The sequence below is a fragment of the Gorilla gorilla genome, chromosome 1, assembly GCF_029281585.2.
Source record: "Gorilla gorilla gorilla isolate KB3781 chromosome 1, NHGRI_mGorGor1-v2.1_pri, whole genome shotgun sequence".
NCBI classification, from domain to species: Eukaryota; Metazoa; Chordata; class Mammalia; order Primates; family Hominidae; genus Gorilla; species Gorilla gorilla.
The window spans coordinates 127,423,547-127,441,874 of NC_073224.2; the positions used below are offsets into that span (position 1 = coordinate 127,423,547).

Sequence of the window (18,328 nt, forward strand, 5' to 3'; positions counted from 1 at the left end):
TTTCATTCAATTGTCACTTTATTGCAAGATGGTAGAATTAATTACAAATTTAAACTATAACCTGTTAATCTTTAGTCAGGCAGCAAGTTTTTATAAAGGCAAACTGCTTATTCAGAAGTGATCACGGAACAACTCAAAGGCAGAGCAAGGAGGATGAGAAACATCTGACTGGCCGATAGAGATTTCGTTCTCTCACTATATGAAACAAACTTTTCATTTTTAGGAAGGGTAAACTATAACTTCAGTAGACACCAACACAGAAAGACTTTGTCAAATAGACTAGTTTCCATTTAGTCAGTCAACTGTTTCTAGCTGTCTCAATTGGGATAGATACATTTACATAACTGGCTGTGCTTGAGCCTTCTTTGCCAGCAGCTTTAGGTCTGCAATGCACTTGGCAATTGTCTCCTTTTCCTGTGATAAGGAAAGAGAAATCTGGTTAGACCTTTCCAAAACATAGAAAAGTATAGAGTATAAACACCATTATTCTAAAAGACACCTCCTACCAGACCAGAACCTCAAGATGATTACTGGCTTAACACTATACAGCTACTAGACAGGTTTAGAAGTAAAATTAATTAACACAGAGGAGATACAATTTATTTTAAGCAAATCCAGGGGGTTAGTTAAAATTCCCTGGCTCACAGCTTTTATGGGTGAAACCTGTATAGAATTTGAGGCCAGATATTCCTGTAACCATCTGCCACTGATGTTGGCTTGTACAACCAACAGTTGCTTGAAAAAGACCAATTCAACAAATATTAGTAATATATAAATGTTAAGAATGAAAATAATTTTTAATCTCTTTTCTAGACTTCTTTTGTATTTTCTAAGTTTCTTAAGTAAGCATATATATTACTTTTATGTAAAAGACAGTTTATCAAAAAAAGAAAAAAACTTTGATAGACACTGTTTTTCTAATCCTGTATAGGTTATGCTGAAAACAACCAGAAATACTTAAATGTTATAAACTCGAGAAAGAAAAAAAAATCAAGTCATATTAAAGCAAAAATATAAATGAAAAAAAATTAATTCAGTTTAAGCAAATAGAAAACATTTCCGTTCAAAACAGACAAATTATGCAGGTGAAAAGAAGAAATGGAATGTCATGGAATTAGAAAATGGAAGGGGCTTAGAAATTGCCTTGTTTAGTCTTTTATTTATTTTTTGAGGCAGGGTCTCGCTCTCTCACCCAGGCTGGAGTGCAATACTGCAATCACAGCTCACTACAGCCTATGCTTCCTGGGCTCAAGAGATCCTGTCACCTCAGCCTCCTGAGTAGCTGAACTACAGGCGTTTGTCACCGCACCCAGCTACTTTTTAAATTTTTTGTAGAGACAGGATCTCGCTATGTTGCCCAGGTTGGTCTTCAACTCCTGGCCTCAAGTGATCCTCCTGCCTCGCCCTTCCAAAGTGTTGGGATTACAGGTGTGAGCCACTGTGCCCAGCCCAGTCTATTTTACAGAGAAATTAAATATATCAGTTAATGTTACCCAAATTTAAGGAAAGAGAAAAGCCATCCTGACAGGTATGCAGCATGTTCCTGCTTATCACTATCCAGAAAAACAAACCGGGGTTACACTGCTACTTCTAGGCTAAAGACTCCTTGCCAGCTATTCCTACCTTAACAAAACATCAGCAGATACTTGTTAAGAGATACCAGTACAACGTCAGAACCTACAAAAATGTTGTGTACCTGCTGTGTGGAGATGCTTTGCACCACGTGCTTCTCCACCCAATTTATCATGTGTTCTTGTTCCTTTCGACGCATCATGTTCTGCACAGATATATGATAGTCCAGGCGATTCTTTACTTCCTTATATACTCTATACAGTCGTTCCCGGTAAGTAACTTCCAAAGCCATAGCAATGTTATTCTGGGGCAAAATTAAGAAATGATAAATATTGTTTGTATACTTGAAGGAATACTTCTACTCTGAAGATTCTGCCAGTGAGAATGCCCCACTTCTTTTGTATTTTACGTGAAATTCTTTTATTTAATAGATAATATGTACCTAGAAATTATAACAGCATATGGCAAAAACATATTTAAAAGTGATGCTGTATGAAATAAGTCTCCTTCAGCCTCCCCCATAGGCCATTAACTTCCTGTATTTCTTGTATTCCCTCCCAGAAATATTTAATAAAAATATAGGTATACCCATCAAAATATAGGCATATACACATCACTTTTATTAATTATGACACACAAACCTACCTCAATTTTAAGTTACACTGGATTCCACTATACTGGTATTCTATAATTCATTTTTTGGTACTACAAATAATGGTGCATACATTGTAGATTTGTCTTTGTGTTTATGTCATAATACTTGCTGGATCAAATAATAGTTAACATTTGTAGAGTACTGACTACGCTCTAAACACTCTTGTGTTTAGATTCAATTAAACCTTGTAACCAAACCATGGCATAGTTATAATTGTATCCATTTTGCAGTGAGGAAACTGAGGCAGAAGTTAGGAAACTTGCCCAAGGTTACAGAGCTAATAAACTGTGAAGCCAAGATCAGCATACAGGCAGTAAGGCTACATAAGGCCAAGCTCTTATATATCTCTGCTTGGCTAACCCATAGGCATCACAAACCAATGCATACCAAACTGAAGGCTATTGGCAACAAGGCAATCAGAATGATCCTTCAATGACTTTCTCTCATTCAGAGTCCAAGTCAAAGTTCTTATAGGAGCCTAAGGTCTTTATATATCACAGTCCCAGGCCTCCCTCTATCTCCTTTTATTCTCCCCCGACCAATTCTACTTCAGCTGTATGGGCCTTCTTACTTTTCCTTGACTATATCAAGCAAACTTCCAGGTTTAGGGCATTTGCAACTGTTCTTCCCTCAGCCTGGAACTTATTTCCCCAAAAATCCACATACTTTGCACTATTAGTTCTTTCAGGTCTCTGCTCAAATATCATATTAGAGACATTTCTTGAATGCCCTATAAAAACAGTGACTCCCTCCTCCTGCAATTTTGTAGAAAGGGGGTCTATGTTGCCCAGGCTGGTCTCAAATTCCTGGGCTCAAGTGATCCTCCCGCCTTGGCCTCCCAAAGTGCTGAGATTATAGGCATGAGCCAATGCGACTGGCCTGCAATCTTTTTAATACTAGTTTATTTTTCTATCTGGCATTTATTACCTGTTGACATTTGCATCTGTTCAATTATTTATTTTCTGTGGTTCTCCCAAAGGCTGGCTAGAAAATAAGACTCCATGAAGGCAGAAGCTTTTTGTTCTCCACTATATTTTCAGCACTCTGCCTTGATCAGAATATCTACACAGGAAGAACTCAATAAATATCTATCAAGTAAATGTAAATAAATAAAAACCTAAATTACTATCATTTGACTCTTAGGAAAAAGCTACATTTTCCAATATGGTTTTTTAAAAAAGCCAAAATATATGTATGCATGCATTCACGTGTGTGTATATACTATGCAAGAAGCAGGAAGCATTCTCCCTTTGTAACCTAAATATACATGGAATTAACATTTTCTGAGATTTTCAAATATCCATGTGCTTAAGAGTCTTTAGGGATCTTGTTTAAAATAATACAGATTCTGGATAGCCCCTAAGAAAGGTTCTGATTCCGTAAGTCTTGGAAAGGGACAAAAAAATTAACACCAAAGATAACTCTAATCCATGTGGTACCAAGACCACATTGGCCAAGATCCTAAACATTTCAGATGCTTAGTATCTTGGCCAATATTGAGAAATATTGGCCAAGATCCTAACTATTTCAGATGCTTACTCTACCTTAGCATCTCATTTTTCATTTCATTTTAATATAAAACTTCAACATAACAGCACCTCACTTTTAAATATTAGCCATAAAGTACAAGGCTCAAAATAAGAACAGTAATAACAAAATACTTGAACATATTCCTAAAGATTGTTTTGGAAGCTGCATATTTTAGAATCTAATCATGTTCTGACCATGATAAAAAGCTCTACTGCTATCTGAATTTGTTGTGTGTGTGTGTTTGAGAGAGTCTTGCTCTGTTGCCTAGGCTGAAGTGCAGTGGTGGGATCACAGCTAACTCCAGCCTTGACCTCCTGGGTGCAAGCAGTCCTGCTGCCTCACCCTCCTCAAGTCCTAGGATTACAGGTGTGAGCCACTGTGCCCTGCCTGCTTTGTGGATTTAGAATGTACAGTATCAGATTTCCTTACAGCAAAGATGTTAAGATGTTCTTGCAGCAAGTGTGTATGAAATACACAGGATGTATTTTACCTAGCTTTCCTTACACAGTGCATGCCATTTTAAATCAGCTTTAACTTAATGACTATTTAATTTTGTGTGGATCCAAAATGTTTTTTTAATAGCTTCTATAGTTTCTAATTTTATAATAATTTGAACTATTTTTCCACTTGACAGTTCTTAAATGTTTGAATAGCCGTGAATGCCAACTCCTACACAAATCTTCTCTTTTCTAAATAAAATACGTTCAATCTATTTAACCATTCTTCATAAAAAATTCTGAATTAAAAAAATGCACACAACAAGTAACTTCATTCTTCCCAGAAACTTCTGAAACCTACCCTTTGCACATCAAAAAGGTAATGGCGCTTCTGAACCAGTGCCTGTTGTGACTTCTCCATATCAATTGCATTCTGGATGTGTTGGATGGAAGCCTGCTTCGCCTCTTCTAGTTGGGCAAGTTTTTGCTACAATTGTGATAGCAACAACAAAGATCAGTGAAAGCACAAAGGGTAAAAAAAGGAGATTCATTTCATGCTTCTTCAAAGTTGTATCTCTCATTTGTAAAAACACCCACAAAGAAACATAGAAAGAAATGCACAAATCCTTAAAAAGAATTGCCCATAATAACTATAGAATATCTTTTGAATGATTAAACTATAGAAAAGCTAAAGTGTTTAGTAGATATAAAAAAATTATCTCAAATTAGTAACTAACGTTAACACTTATTTGAAGCATTAGATTCATTTCTATATGTTGCTCCCCTAACACTCATATCAAAAATATCACTAGATGACCTTCATGTTTCTGCTAGTCTAAAATAGGAAATAAAGTTTATGGTTCTTACCTCATTGAGTTTATCAGCAAAGTCTGCAACAAAGGGACCATATTTTTTAATTCCATAGACCATTACACCTAGTACTGATAGGGCAGTGAAGGTCTCTGCGCTAATCACATATATTTCTTTGGATAAAGCATACAAGATAAGCCCAGTTCCGAGTACATAGGGTCCTAAAAGAAGAAAGAGTTATTTTATGAATGGATATGCTATGCCTAAAAGAGGGAAGATAGAAAGGTACTTCTATATTTGATTAGCTGAAGGCAAAGTAATGACTTAATTAGATTCAAAGACAAAACACTGGATTGGGAAGCAGTATGGTAGAGTTGAAAGAACAAAGATATGGACTCAGGGAAATCTGTATACTGACTCTACAATTTTAAAGAAACTGAGCAATCTAAATAATCTCTGAATTTAGTTCCTTATTTGTAAAATGGGGACAGTACCTTCTTCAGTCTGATAAATTTGAGAAATAATGTTAAGCACAATACCCCGCACAGTAAATTAAACTATTCTACAAAGATGTCAGACAACTTTCTGAAGTAATTTGTCCAGCAAAATATACTATTTATTGAATGGGACACTAGAACGGATAAAATTTACACAAAAAACAAGCAAAAAACAACTACAAAGTGATATGTTTATAAAAGGATGAATAAATATTAGGATTCTCAATTCCTGTAGCACCTAATTACAATGCTTCAAATATGGCTTTTTCTTTAACCAGGCCATGTGTTCTGAAAGGATGCAAACCATGATTTACATTTATTTAGTCTTTCCTCCGCGCCTCACAGGATGTAAGGGAGGCCCAGAGCAGGCTTTTAGGAAAGCATTTTACAGTATTTCTGAGAATCATAGGATGGCAGGATGTATCATAAGAACAACAGGGTTACAAACTCAAATACATTTTACCCGGTTTCCCATACAAAGTTCCAACAGTTTTTTTAATTGCCTTTAATATACAAATTTTAAATATGAATTTTCAAGAAACATCTATCATATGTAACATTTTTATCACCTATGGACGTCTGAGGAGACTAATGTTTCTAGCAATTTCAGTTAGGAAAATGCTACTTTAGGTGACTCCAGGGCTAAAAAAAAAAACAATCTTTGGTTTCCAATGTTCCAGTCATAGCAATACTTGGGTATGGGCCAAGAAAGGCAGTACATGTAGTAGAGAGAATCATAAACTTAATCAGGGGACTCTTGCCTTACATGGCTTCATTTTTATTCCTACCCTTTTCATTACCTAACAGTATATTATACAGTTACTCATTTCTTTATTGTCATCCTACAACAGAATGTATGTTCCAGGACAGCAGACACTTAACACTGTTCAACACTGTATGGCTGCAACAGTGCCTGGCATAAAGCAGGCATCAAAAAATTTGATCTACTAACAAACAGAGATAATGCTGTAAAATTAAGTTAAAATCCCAAATAAATTTATACCAAAGACAAGTTGGAGCAATCAAATCAACTGTTACAATTTCCTTTTAAAAATAGCTGACTTGCGGCTGCAGGCGGGTGGCTCAAGCCTGTAATCCCAGCACTTTGGGAGGCCAAGATGGGTGGATCCCACAAGCCCAGGAGTTGGAGACCAGCCTGGGCTACATGGTGAAAGCCCGTCTCTACAAAAAAATAGAAAAATGAGCCGGGTGCACGCCAAGTCCCAGCTACTCGGGAGGCTGAGGTGGGAGGATGACCTGAGCCTGGGGAGGTGGAGGCTGCAGTGAGCTGTGATCTATCACTCCATCCTGGGTGATAGAGTAATACCCTGTCTCAAAACAACAACAACAACAACAAAAAAAACCAAAGAAGAAAACCCACCTAACTTGATTTTAGTGGTGCCATCAAAACATATTACCAAAGACTAGGCAAAAATGCTCACCTGTTACACCAGTTTTAGGATAAAGAAACTGGAAGAATTCCTCAGGGATCAGTCCATAACGAACTTTTCCTCCATATTCAGGAAGAGGTGGTACAGGGGCAAGGTGTGGCTGCCCTGTATGAAAGGTCCTTGTTGCCTGCAATACCCTACAGGTAGCAATTGTACAAATGTAAAGCCTGTTTCTTTAAGGAGAATACAGTGTATGAATAATGAGCAGAAACAATAAATAGGGTTGATGATTGAGGCAGTTTTCTAACTCTCATAATGGAAAGAGAATGGACTGGGAATGGGAAGGTTAGGGTCCAGTAATTAGCTGTGACAACAGCAAAGAATTAATCACAGACATTTAACCTTCTACCCAATACTGGAATCCTTTCTATCAGCCTTGCAGATCATCTGTCTAGCACTTTGTATGTCTATTATTAGCACTGAAATATGTAAGAATGTGGACGTGGCGGTCAGATAGGCATCTTGAGTTCAAATCCTAGACCTGCTCCTTGACTTTGAGTAAAGAACTTAAGCTTTTGTAATCTCAGATTTCTCTCAGTAAAATGGAAATAGAAGATAATACCTTATATGGTTGTTGAGAGGATTAATTGAGTTAATATATGTAAAGTGCTTAGAATGACGCCTGGCACATGGAAAAGTTCTATGTAAGTGGTTAGCTATTATATGCCTGATATGTTGTAAGCTCCTGGACCTTTTTGAATACTCTCTTTGATGAGAGTGCTAAACACTATATGTAACAGACTTTTTCAGTACTGGGTAGCTCTAATTATGTTCATCTTTGAATTGAGATGCTACATACATTCTTGGAACCTCAATCCATTCTTAGTTCTAATTTTGCTTTTCTATGTAAGATAACACACATGTACCTGGGTCAAACATCTGTTCCCTCACAATCCTGATTGCCTGTAAGGACTTCTCTGGTTTTATCTTTTTTTTTTTTTTTAATGAGGTATACAGAACTGAATATAATACTTTAAGTATAGTCTGGCCAATTTATTCATCCTACAAATACTTATTGAGAACTTACTATTGCCAGTACTGAGCTTGAACAATTGAACTATTATCAACAGTGGATTTGGAAACTATTCTTGTATTAAAGCAACTTAAGACTACACTTTTAACAGTTACAGCATACTGATGTCTCCTTAAGCTTCTGATGAAATAAAATCTAGTCCCTTTATATCTGCTGTCATTTAGTCTCCTTCAAGTTTTCAGTGTATTTCTGTCCCACTTCCTACCCTCCATTCCTCCAATCTCTCAACTTCTATCTCCTTGTAATATAAGAATTTACATTATTTCATTTATTTTGGTACAATGCTTATCTTTTGAATATTATTTCTGCCTCCAAATATATTAGCTACCCCACCAGGTTTTGAAATCTGAGAATCATGCTTGAGATTCCTTCATTTACATCAAGGTTTCTCAATTCAGCACTACCGACATTTGAACTGGATATTTCTTTGTCGTAAAAGGTTGTTCTGTGCATTGTAGAATGTCTGGCAGTATCTTTGTGGCCTTTATACAATAGATACCAGTAGCCCCTCCCTCCCCGACCCATCCTATGGTAACACTGAAAAATATCTCCAGACATTGCTAAATGTCACCTGCAGACAAACCACTCCAGGCTAAGAAGCACTGATTTAAATCATAGCACTAAATGGTATGCTTAGGCTGACAAGTCTCCCTAACTAGCTACCTTAGTTCAAGTCCTTATCACCTCTTGCTTAGTTTAACAATACAAAACCTGGTCTCTCTGCTTATTTTATTTTTTATTTTTTTGAGACAGAATCTTGCTCTATCACCCAGGCGGGAGCACAGTGGCATGATCTCAGCTCACTGCAACCTCCACCTCCCAGGCTCAAGCAATTCTTGTGCCTCAGTCTCCCGAGTAGCTGAGTAGCTGGGATTACAGGCGTGTGCCACCACACGCAGCTATTTTTTTTTATTTTTAGGAGAGACGGGGTTTTGCCATGTTGGCCAGGCTGGTCTCAAACTACTGTGATCTGCCGTCTCGGCCTCCCAAAGTGCTGAAATTACAGGCGTGAGACACTATACCTGGCCTCTGCTTCTTATTAAATACCCCAACTTAAACCTAGCCCACTGACATTACTGCCAATGTTTCTAAAATGAAAATCTGACTTGAAAACTCAACAGGCTCTCTCCTGCCTACAGAAAACTACTTAATATAACATACATAATCTAGTACCTGTCTTTTTTTTTTTTTTTTTTTGAGACAAGGTCTCACTGTGTCACCCAGGCTGGAGTGCAGTGGTGCCATCACTGCTCACTCGCAGCCTCCACCTCCTGGGCTCAAGCCATCCTCCCACCTCAGCCTTCCCAATAGCTGGGAGTACAGGCGTACACCACAATGCCCAGCTAATTTAAAAAATTTTTTTAAATTTTTGTTGTTTTGTTTTTGTCTATGTTGCCCAGGCTAGTCTTGAACTCCTGGGTTCCAGTGATCCTCCTGCCTTGGCCTCGGGATTATAGGCATGAACCACCACTGTGCCTGGTCCTGCCAAATTTTATAACCTTATCTTCCTTCATTCTCTTACTCTCCTGGAATTACTTAACAGCTCTCAAAAACAAACAAAGAAACACCACAAAAAAAATTGCCTTATGCTGCTCCTTCTGCCTTGTATGCCCTTCATACCATGACTTTATAGCAATGACTATCAAGACCAATCAGGAGCAATGACTACCAAGACCAATTAGCCTCCAGATTTGTAAAGCCCTCCCCCCATTTTGGGCTAACATTCATTCTTTTAATCAATTAAAAAAAACATTTACTGACTTTCTACTAATGCTAGGCACCGGTAACACGGCAATGAACAAAGCTCCAGCCTTCAACATTCTAGTGGGGATATGGGAAGGGTGAGTGTGTATCTCCATACAAATTTTCAGGCAGCTCTAAGTGCTATGGAGAAAAACTGAGCAAGGTAAGGGGATAGGGAGCAACAAAATGGGGAAGAGTTTTTTGGTAGGGAGTCAGATGACATTTGACCCAATGATCTGGGGAAAAGAGAGAAGAGCAAGTAGAAAGATATTGAGGCAAGAATGCGCTTGGTAGTTTTCAGAGGAACACCAAGGTTGGAGAATGAGCTAAAAAGAGAACACAAGGAGATGGTGTCAAGAGATAGGATGGGATCAATTCATGTTGGACCTTCTGGGTTATGCTAAGTTTGGATTTTATTCAAGTGGGATGGGGAGCTCTGGAAGGCCTTGGTGGGGGATTGACATAATCCTCCTGGCTATTATGAGAATGGGCTGTAACGGGACAAGAATAGATGCAAGACTAATTAAGAGACTACTAAAATACCTAGGTGAAAGTTTACAGTGGTTCCTACTTTAGCGGTAGTGGAAGCAGCAGTCAGAGTCCAAATTTCTAGAGGTAGAGCCTTGCTGAGGTACTAGACATGGAGTGTGAAAGAAAACCAAGGATATTCCTTGTATCTTGTAAATATAAGTTATTTACTACCTGGTATTACAATTATTTGTTTACAAGTCTGTATGGAGTCCTTTTTCTTCTAAGTTGGAAGCAGTCAATTATAGCCTTACTTTTTGCATACATGAGACTTAATTATAGATAAGACCACTTTTTCAAGTCCATTTTTTTTCAATTTGAGTTACCGTATTTTGCAAGCTTTAGAACTAAGTTTGGAAGTAAAAAGAGAAATCTCTAGGAAAATGGACATGTCTTATGGAACAATTTTAACGGTAACAGCTGCTAAATTTACTAAGCACACACTATGTACCAAGAACTGTTTTTGAGTTTCACAGCAATTGTCTCTTAATTCTCAAAAGCCACAATGCACTATTATCGCCATTTTGTAGATGAGGAAATTGAGGTCACACAGCCAGTAAGTGGAGGGGCCAGGGACCCTGTACTGGCTGTGGAGCCCTCACTCTAAACCAATACTCTTAAGGTGCCTCCCATTCCTAGACTGTGAGCTCCATGAGGGCAGGTAATTAGCCATACTCATTCTTGTATCCTTGGTTATGTTTTTAGGCAACATAAGTATTTACTGAATCAATGAATGATTTCTCTGATTGTTATCATATGGCAGCAAAAACTAGATATCTGGGAAACCGACTGTAAACAACATGCTTTACTGTTTTATTGAACAAAATTTATTCTTGGGTATGTAATCTACTCGGATTCAGGCTGTGGAAGCTACATGTCATAAGGTCCCAAGGGAAGGTCACAAAGGAGAGGGTCGGGTATAGAAGACAGCAAAACCAATTTCTAGTTTAGTTAGAATACGTTACTTATCCTGCTAAAATCTTGGTCATTAGGTGATATGAGAGCGTTCCTGGCAGTTACAGGAACAAGTGTCTTGTCTGAAAGAGGGTTTAAGTGTCCCAAAATTATCGGAAAGAAATTTCTGACCTAAAGCTAAGGGGGTGGGGGCAGGAATCGCGAAATAAAAGGTAGTGAAAACAAAGACGAAAGGGAGCATTATCCTCACACTTACCCTGGACCTAGGAAGGCTGCATTCTTCAGAGAGGGGGCTGCAGATAGACAAGGCGAAGGTCAGCAAAGTCAAATGAAATCTGGTTTGCCCCTTCCTCACCCCCGCCAGGCTCCATCACTAAGCCTATGTACCCCTCTTTCCCGTCCCTCAAGACCCCACGCTCCCTTCCGAACTGCACTGACCACTCGCCGCTCAGGCCCGTGTCGCTGCGCCCTTCTCCCCTCCCTGTCACCCCTAGATTCTCTTCTTTCCAATCACTCTGATAGTCCAGAGCAGGGTCTATACCCCTTACCCGCTGTGGCGGCGGCGGAAAGTACCACCCGGGACAGCATGGTCAACGAAAGTCCAGGTCGCAATCTTAGCGTCCCTGTGACCCCGATAGGAAAATCTGTCAGGGCAGGAGCAAGATGGCCGCTCACAAGTCTCGCGAGATGAAAATTTTGTACTCTTCCTTCAACTTTCCTCGGGAGATTTAAAAAAAAAAAAATTTTTTCGCGAGAAGAGACAAGTAACGCTGAGAGCCTATCGCAGGAGGGCGACAGCCGGAAAGCAGGATGGAGCCATAGAAGCAATTCTCGCGAGAAGTAGAGTTGCGGTTCCCTCGGGAGAGGGGCGGAGGCTCAGAGGCGCACCACGTGGGGTTTGCTGCCGGAGCTGAGTCTCCGGCCGGCGTCCAGTTTGAGTCTAGGTTGGAGTTGGAGCCGTGGAGATGCGGAAGGAAACCCCACCCCCCCTAGTGCCCCCGGCGGCCCGGGAGTGGAATCTTCCCCCAAATGCGCCCGCCTGCATGGAACGGCAGTTGGAGGCTGCGCGGTACCGGTCCGGTGAGCCGAGATCCCGGGCCTGGGAGCTCCCTTACCCCGGCCCAGGGCGCCCCTCCCCGGAGACTGAACCTCCCAGCCCATCCCCGCCCCGCCCTGCATGTTATCCTGACCCTGGGTCGCGTCGCCGAGCTGTCCCCAGCTCTGCCCCGCGTTCCTGAGCTCAGATCCAGACCTGGCCGGAACGCTGTTCTGTGCGGTCTCCATGGAGGCGAGCCCTTCTACCCTTCACGCGCTGACAGCTTGTACCCCCCGTAGATGGGGCGCTTCTCCTCGGGGCCTCCAGCCTGAGTGGCCGCTGCTGGGCCGGCTCCCTCTGGCTTTTTAAAGACCCCTGTGCCGCCCCCAACGAAGGCTTCTGCTCCGCCGGAGTCCAGACGGAGGCTGGAGTGGCTGACCTCACTTGGGTTGGGGAGAGAGGTATTCTAGTGGCCTCCGATTCAGGTGAGTCACTATCCCATTATCCACCCCCCACCCCCAACCCCGGGTGGAACGGTAGAATGGAGACTTGGGGTACCGTAGGGTTGAGCTCAATATCTAACGTCCTATACTCAGTGCTTGGAGGAGCCTGAGAGTGTTGGCCCCGAATGCAAACTCTTGTGTAGGTGGGAAATACCTTTTCTAAAATTCTAAATTGTCTGGTGAGATTTCCTAGAAAAATCCGTAACAAAATTAAGCAACGGATTGGAACCATTTTTCTTCTGTGTAACCTGCCCCTTAACCCCCGCATCCCAGACCAAGCATAATCTTGTTTTTAAGATGACACTGAAGCCAATCTGTGCTACATGTCTCTTCCCATTTCTTACCGCTTTCTTGTCTTCATTCTGCTTTCTTTTTGTTGACTGTTAGGCTTAGCGATGCAGGCTTTGGCATTTTTTTTTTTTTAAATCAGAATTTGGAAGTTGGCCGGCATTGCATGGAAGTTTAAAGTCCCAGTTTTTGATAGATTTAACCTCTCTGACAGTTGAGCTTGAACACTACATAATCAAGACAACTTTTGGCGGATTCTCTATACTTAACCAGTCACTGTGCAAGACGTTCAATTATTCAACATATTTTTAAAGACTCTGCAAGACATTTATTCAACTAGTTCAGCAAATACTTACTAGTGTCCAAATAATGGGGAAGTGTTAACATCACTGGATAGTGTGCTGCTTAAACAGTTGTGGAAACTTCATCCTTGTCCCCTTGCAGCTCATTTTCCATATTCTCTCACTAAAAGCAGATAATGAATTTTACAGACTGTTCCATCTTTGTCTTTTTCTGGAAGCTTTCTGCACCTACTTGTCTGGGCTGTCATTAGGAAAACAGTAACGCAGAATAAAGTCAAAGACTCAGAAATTAGCTGAACTCTCCAATGATGTGGACTTTGCTTTTACAGGAATAACTGACTTACTTTGTTAATTTAGTGACAATGGCTCTTTGAATCCTAGAAGTGAATTACTGCCTTGGTATAATCCAAGCTCATGTTTTCCTTACCCTACCCCCAACAGGTGCTGTTGAATTGTGGGAACTAGATGAGAACGAGACACTTATTGTCAGCAAGTTCTGCAAGTATGAGCATGATGACATTGTGTCTACAGTCAGTGTCTTGAGCTCTGGCACACAAGCTGTCAGTGGTAGCAAAGACATCTGGTGGGTCCCTGTTCTCATTGCTCCTGTCTCTAAGCCTCCTGTGGGTGCCTTTCCTATCCTGTTAACCTCATTAGGTAACATTTTGGGCTTATTCTAAGAATCCAGTGACTTATTTTAGCATGTCTATAAGGTTTCCTTAGGGATTTTGCAGTCCATCGTAAGTAAACCATAGCAGCAGTCCAAGAGGCAAAGACTTGGGGAATGTTGATTACAGGAAGTTCTTGTTTGAACACGTTTTTATGTTGATAGTGTAGGTCAAGATTAAATGTCTGTTTGCTTTTGCTTCTTAGCATCAAGGTTTGGGACCTTGCTCAGCAGGTGGTACTGAGTTCATACCGAGGTGAGTATTCTTTCATTTTTAGCCCTGGTGTTAGCTGTTGTGTTTTTGGACTTTTTGAACTTTGCTTTGATGTTAGGAGCAGCAATTCCATGTTCTGATAGTTTTCTTGTAAAACAATAGTCAGGCTCCAGTATCTACTCCTTGTCCTTTTCTCAATTTCCTTGTTTCTTTCTTTCTTTTTTTTTAATTCAACTAGTCAAGTGCAGTAGTGAAAAGGGAGGAAAGAATAGAACAAGGAGTTTAATCTGTAACTGACTGAACAATCAATTGAGATAACTCACTACCTTCAGACCAGCCGGTTTCCCTGTTTCTATTGATGGCCTCACCACCTTGGCAACACAGGGCTCAAACTCTTGGTCCTTTTCCACCCCTTCTGTTTTCCCACCATCGGTTGGCCACTAAGTTCTTTTTAGTCTTTTCCACTGGTCAGTCACCTTCCTGTCCATTTCTATGCCCGTATTCACTTTCAGGCTTTACCTTACACAGGCGGTGGCACTCATCTCTCCACTAGCAATCTAGCTCTTTTGGTCTTTTATTAGTTTCTTGTGGCCTGTGGATTAAAATCCCATTTTCTTGTCATGGCATTGAAGCCCTTTTACTGCATTTCCTCTCTTCAAGCTTACTAGATCCTTGACATTCTTGAGGGATAAATCTTGAGACTTTTAAATCTTGAACTTTTGAGTATTTACCTTCATAAAATGTCTGTTTTCTGGTGAGAACCATTACTTTTTTAATGCCCCTCTTTCTGCTCACTTTCATTAACAGCACTAGTAGTTAACTTTATCTTGGGAGCCATTCTTTGTGAAGATAATGTCTAGAGCCTTAATGTGTACATGGTTCCAAGGTTTAGATGCTGGGGGATCACTGTGGTTCTCTCAATGGCTAAGTCCCTTTCCCTGCCATTTCTAACTTCAAAGTACATGATTAAGTTATAGGCCAGAGAAATCACTGACTCATATCCAAGGTCCAGTATCCTGGACCCTCAGAGTCACTTGGAAATAGTTTTACAATAATGTTGAATGCCCAGCTGTGCGCAGTGGCTTAACGCCTGTAATCCCAGCACTTTGGGAGGCTGAGGCGGGTGGATCATATGAAGTCTAGGAGTCAGAGACTAGTCTGGCCAACATGCCGAAACCTTGACTCTACCAAAAAGTACAAAAATTAGCCAGGCGTAGTGGTGCACATCTGTAATCCCAGCTACTTGGGAGGCTGAGTCCCGAGAAGCGCTTGAACCCTGGAGGCGGAGGTTGCAGTGAGTCGAGATCATGCCACTGCACTCCAGCCTGGGCAACAGAGTGAAACTGTCTCAGGGAAAAAAAAAAAAAGTCAATGTCCTATGTCTATTATATTTGCTTTTTATTTCTTAGACATATGATGTGCTTTCCTGGTTAATGCTAACTCTTTTTCAGCATTTCTGCCATGCAGCCTTTTTGTTAGTTCTTTGTGTTTGTGTCTTACTCCCCCTGCTAAATTCCAAATCCTTTATTATTTTTCTATTTTTTGTAGAGACAGAGTCTTGCTATGTTGCCCAGGCTGGTCTCAGATTCCTGGGCTCAAGTGGTCTCCTGCCTTGGCCTCCCAAAGTGCTGAGAGATACAGGCATGAGCCACTGCACCCTGCCCCAAAACCTTTGAGGGTAGAGGAACCATGTATTCATCTTTTGTACACCACCATGGTGCTTGTCCCAGAGCTTTGCTTTTTTCAAGTGAGCAATAAATTCCTTTTCTTACTTCTTATCCTGTTGGCTTTCTATGAATTCTAGGGCTAGGAAAGAACTATGGAAACTGGTTTAATTCCATCCTTCTGCCTCAGGGAAGGGCCACATTCAGACTACCTGGGAAAGTCTGGTAGAATGACTGTAGAAAAGGTTTCCACAGCTTCTAATTAACATGTAGCAGTGACTTTAAAGTTTTTTACATGTGGACCTCCTAAAACAATTTTGAAAATCTGTGCCCCCTCATACATTTTTAAATTGATACCTAAAAATACTTATTTAAGTAGTTGCAGAGAAGGTAATTTCTGGCATATAATTTATTGTATGCTTATTTCAAGCATATATTTGTCAAAATTTTAGATTCGCAGGTTAACCCTACTTAGTTTGCATGAATGTCTACCAAATAGCCTAACTGGCAAAAGCCAGTCTGCATTGTAAAGCCAGTGGACCAAGTTAGACTAAATTTTCTGTCAGAAAAAGTCTGACTTTGTTTTTAAATTCAGGTAAAGTTGTTGAATATGTCCTTATCACAATGATCTATCATATTTTTTAGTTCTCATTATTAGACAGAAACAGAGTTAAGTCACAGAGCCATACTTGTGTTTGTGGTGTGACTGAAACAAGATCAACCCCCTTCATTGAATTTTACCTAGATGCTCTTTCTTTTTGGTCTTTGGTTCTTATGGAAAAGCCCCTTTTGTCCCTTAGTTTAGAACCCTTATATTTTTATACCCCTGAGCATTGTACCGTGGAAAGATCTGGGATGAATGACAGGTATGTGTTCTTTCTATAAAGTGGGAGAAGGGTGATTGAAAACAGAGGCAGTTCAATTTTAAGAAAGAGAACATTAGAGAAATTGGCTCTCTTAATACTATTAGCGCCCAGAACTCCCTCAAAAGTTTTTGTACACTACTTGGAGGTGTGTGTACTCCAGTATGAAGACTGCTATTCTAGAATTATTTAGCCCTCACATCTAGGATGCCTTAACTGGAAATTCCTTTGTTATTCTTACTAAGCCCCTAATTTCTCATTCATTATCTTCACTAATACGTTTTTTTTTTTTTACAAGGCTTTTTAGGTTTTATAAGTCTATAAACTTCTCCTCTTAGCTTTTGTCTAATCCATAATCTCCCACAAAATTTGTTAAATTGCATCATGAGACCAGCCCTCCCTCCCTCCTGCCCCTTGATTATTCCTGGGCTGGCCCTCTTGTAATGCTTCAGCTTGTTTTCTATCATATTTCTCTTTCTCTCTCCTTTATAGCTCATGCTGCTCAGGTCACTTGTGTTGCTGCCTCTCCTCACAAGGACTCTGTGTTTCTTTCATGCAGCGAGGTAAGAGATAGCTCCTTCTTCCCTAAACACACTCCAGCCGTCCATAGGCCAAAGTCTCTAGTGTGGAGACTTTCTGGCCTGCAGCTGCTCCTTTGGATTATGAAATCCTTTTTCTGTTCCACCTTCCTCTAGGACAATAGAATTTTACTCTGGGATACCCGCTGTCCCAAGCCAGCATCACAGATTGGTGAGTCTGAGATTCATTGGTGGGAGAATAGTACTTGGAACCCTGATAGAAGAGACTGTCTTTGGCCAGTGTCAAAGCATAGTTGCTAGATGCCCAGTGTAGTTACTGTGACATGAGTGACATAATCTCCTTCTTTTCCAGTGAGGCTCTGCTAACCCCATTCTGTGCAATGAATACCAAGAGGAAGGGCCAGTTCCTGGGTGGGTGATTTACTTTATTAGATGGGAGGACAAAGGGGCCAGAATTGTTATCGTCATGATTCGTGCCTGAAACTTGCCTGTGACTCGTGTCCCGAAAGGGCAGGAGGCTGCTGGATAAATGGTTATGAGGCTCAAGGATGAGGACACTGCTGCCTTAGCAGGGTTTGGGAAATCAAATAAAGGTGCTCCCAGGATTTAGAGTGATATCATTTGAGAAACTGCTTCTTCTGTACTCTGAGTTTTGGTCCAGACCCTCGTCTCTCCTTTGCAGGCTGCAGTGCGCCTGGCTACCTTCCTACCTCACTGGCTTGGCATCCTCAGCAAAGTGAAGTCTTTGTCTTTGGTAAGGCAGTGTGTCAGACTTCATATTGACTCTGGGAAAGGGGAGGAGGAAAGAGAAAGAGCTGACTCCACAACACACAAGGCCCTTGTTGCTCAGTCTTAGCCCTCATGGACACTAGATGAATTATGAATTGAGGGTGGGGAGGTGGGGTGATGCCAACGTAGTTTTAGCGTAGTTTTGGAGAACATGATTATTTTCCCAGTGGATTTGATTTTTGATTGATTGATCCAGCTTCTGTATTCTGGGCATGGCTATAAGTCAGCCACAAAGCAAGTGGATTGCTATATAGCGAATTCTGTTCTACTGTGGGTAGGTGTAGAGCTATCG

The 18,328-nt window shown here is 40.6% G+C and overlaps 2 protein-coding genes across 6 annotated transcripts in view; one reads left to right on the forward strand and one right to left on the reverse strand.

Moving 5' to 3' along the window:
- Window positions 1–12,483, reverse strand: ATP5PB (ATP synthase peripheral stalk-membrane subunit b). Its single transcript, XM_004026341.5, has 8 exons — window positions 12,362–12,483; window positions 11,720–11,884; window positions 11,428–11,464; window positions 6,944–7,089; window positions 5,062–5,225; window positions 4,556–4,681; window positions 1,697–1,876; window positions 1–414 (listed from the first exon to the last, which is right to left on the reverse strand). The coding sequence occupies exons 1-8, from the start codon at window positions 12,453–12,455 to the stop codon at window positions 337–339; spliced, it is 990 nt and encodes a 329-aa protein (XP_004026390.2). The 5' UTR covers window positions 12,456–12,483; the 3' UTR covers window positions 1–336.
- Window positions 11,965–18,328, forward strand: part of WDR77 (WD repeat domain 77) — a 22,272-nt gene continuing 15,908 nt past the window's right edge. For 3 of the 5 annotated variants that reach the window (XR_010130044.1, XM_055354708.2, XM_019017642.4), the window contains exons 1-7: window positions 11,998–12,251; window positions 12,507–12,692; window positions 13,742–13,883; window positions 14,174–14,223; window positions 17,201–17,271; window positions 17,404–17,458; window positions 17,930–18,001. Coding sequence is in view for 3 of the 5 variants with exons in the window: in XM_055354708.2 (XP_055210683.1) it covers window positions 12,137–12,251; window positions 12,507–12,692; window positions 13,742–13,883; window positions 14,174–14,223; window positions 17,201–17,271; window positions 17,404–17,458; window positions 17,930–18,001 (691 nt within the window). In the remaining 2 variants the exon portion in view is untranslated. Of the gene's footprint in view, window positions 12,252–12,506; window positions 12,693–13,741; window positions 13,884–14,173; window positions 14,224–17,200; window positions 17,272–17,403; window positions 17,459–17,929; window positions 18,002–18,328 lie in introns of all 5 variants that reach the window. The other 2 variants (XR_002003949.4, XM_055354711.2) reach the window with 1 other exon arrangement.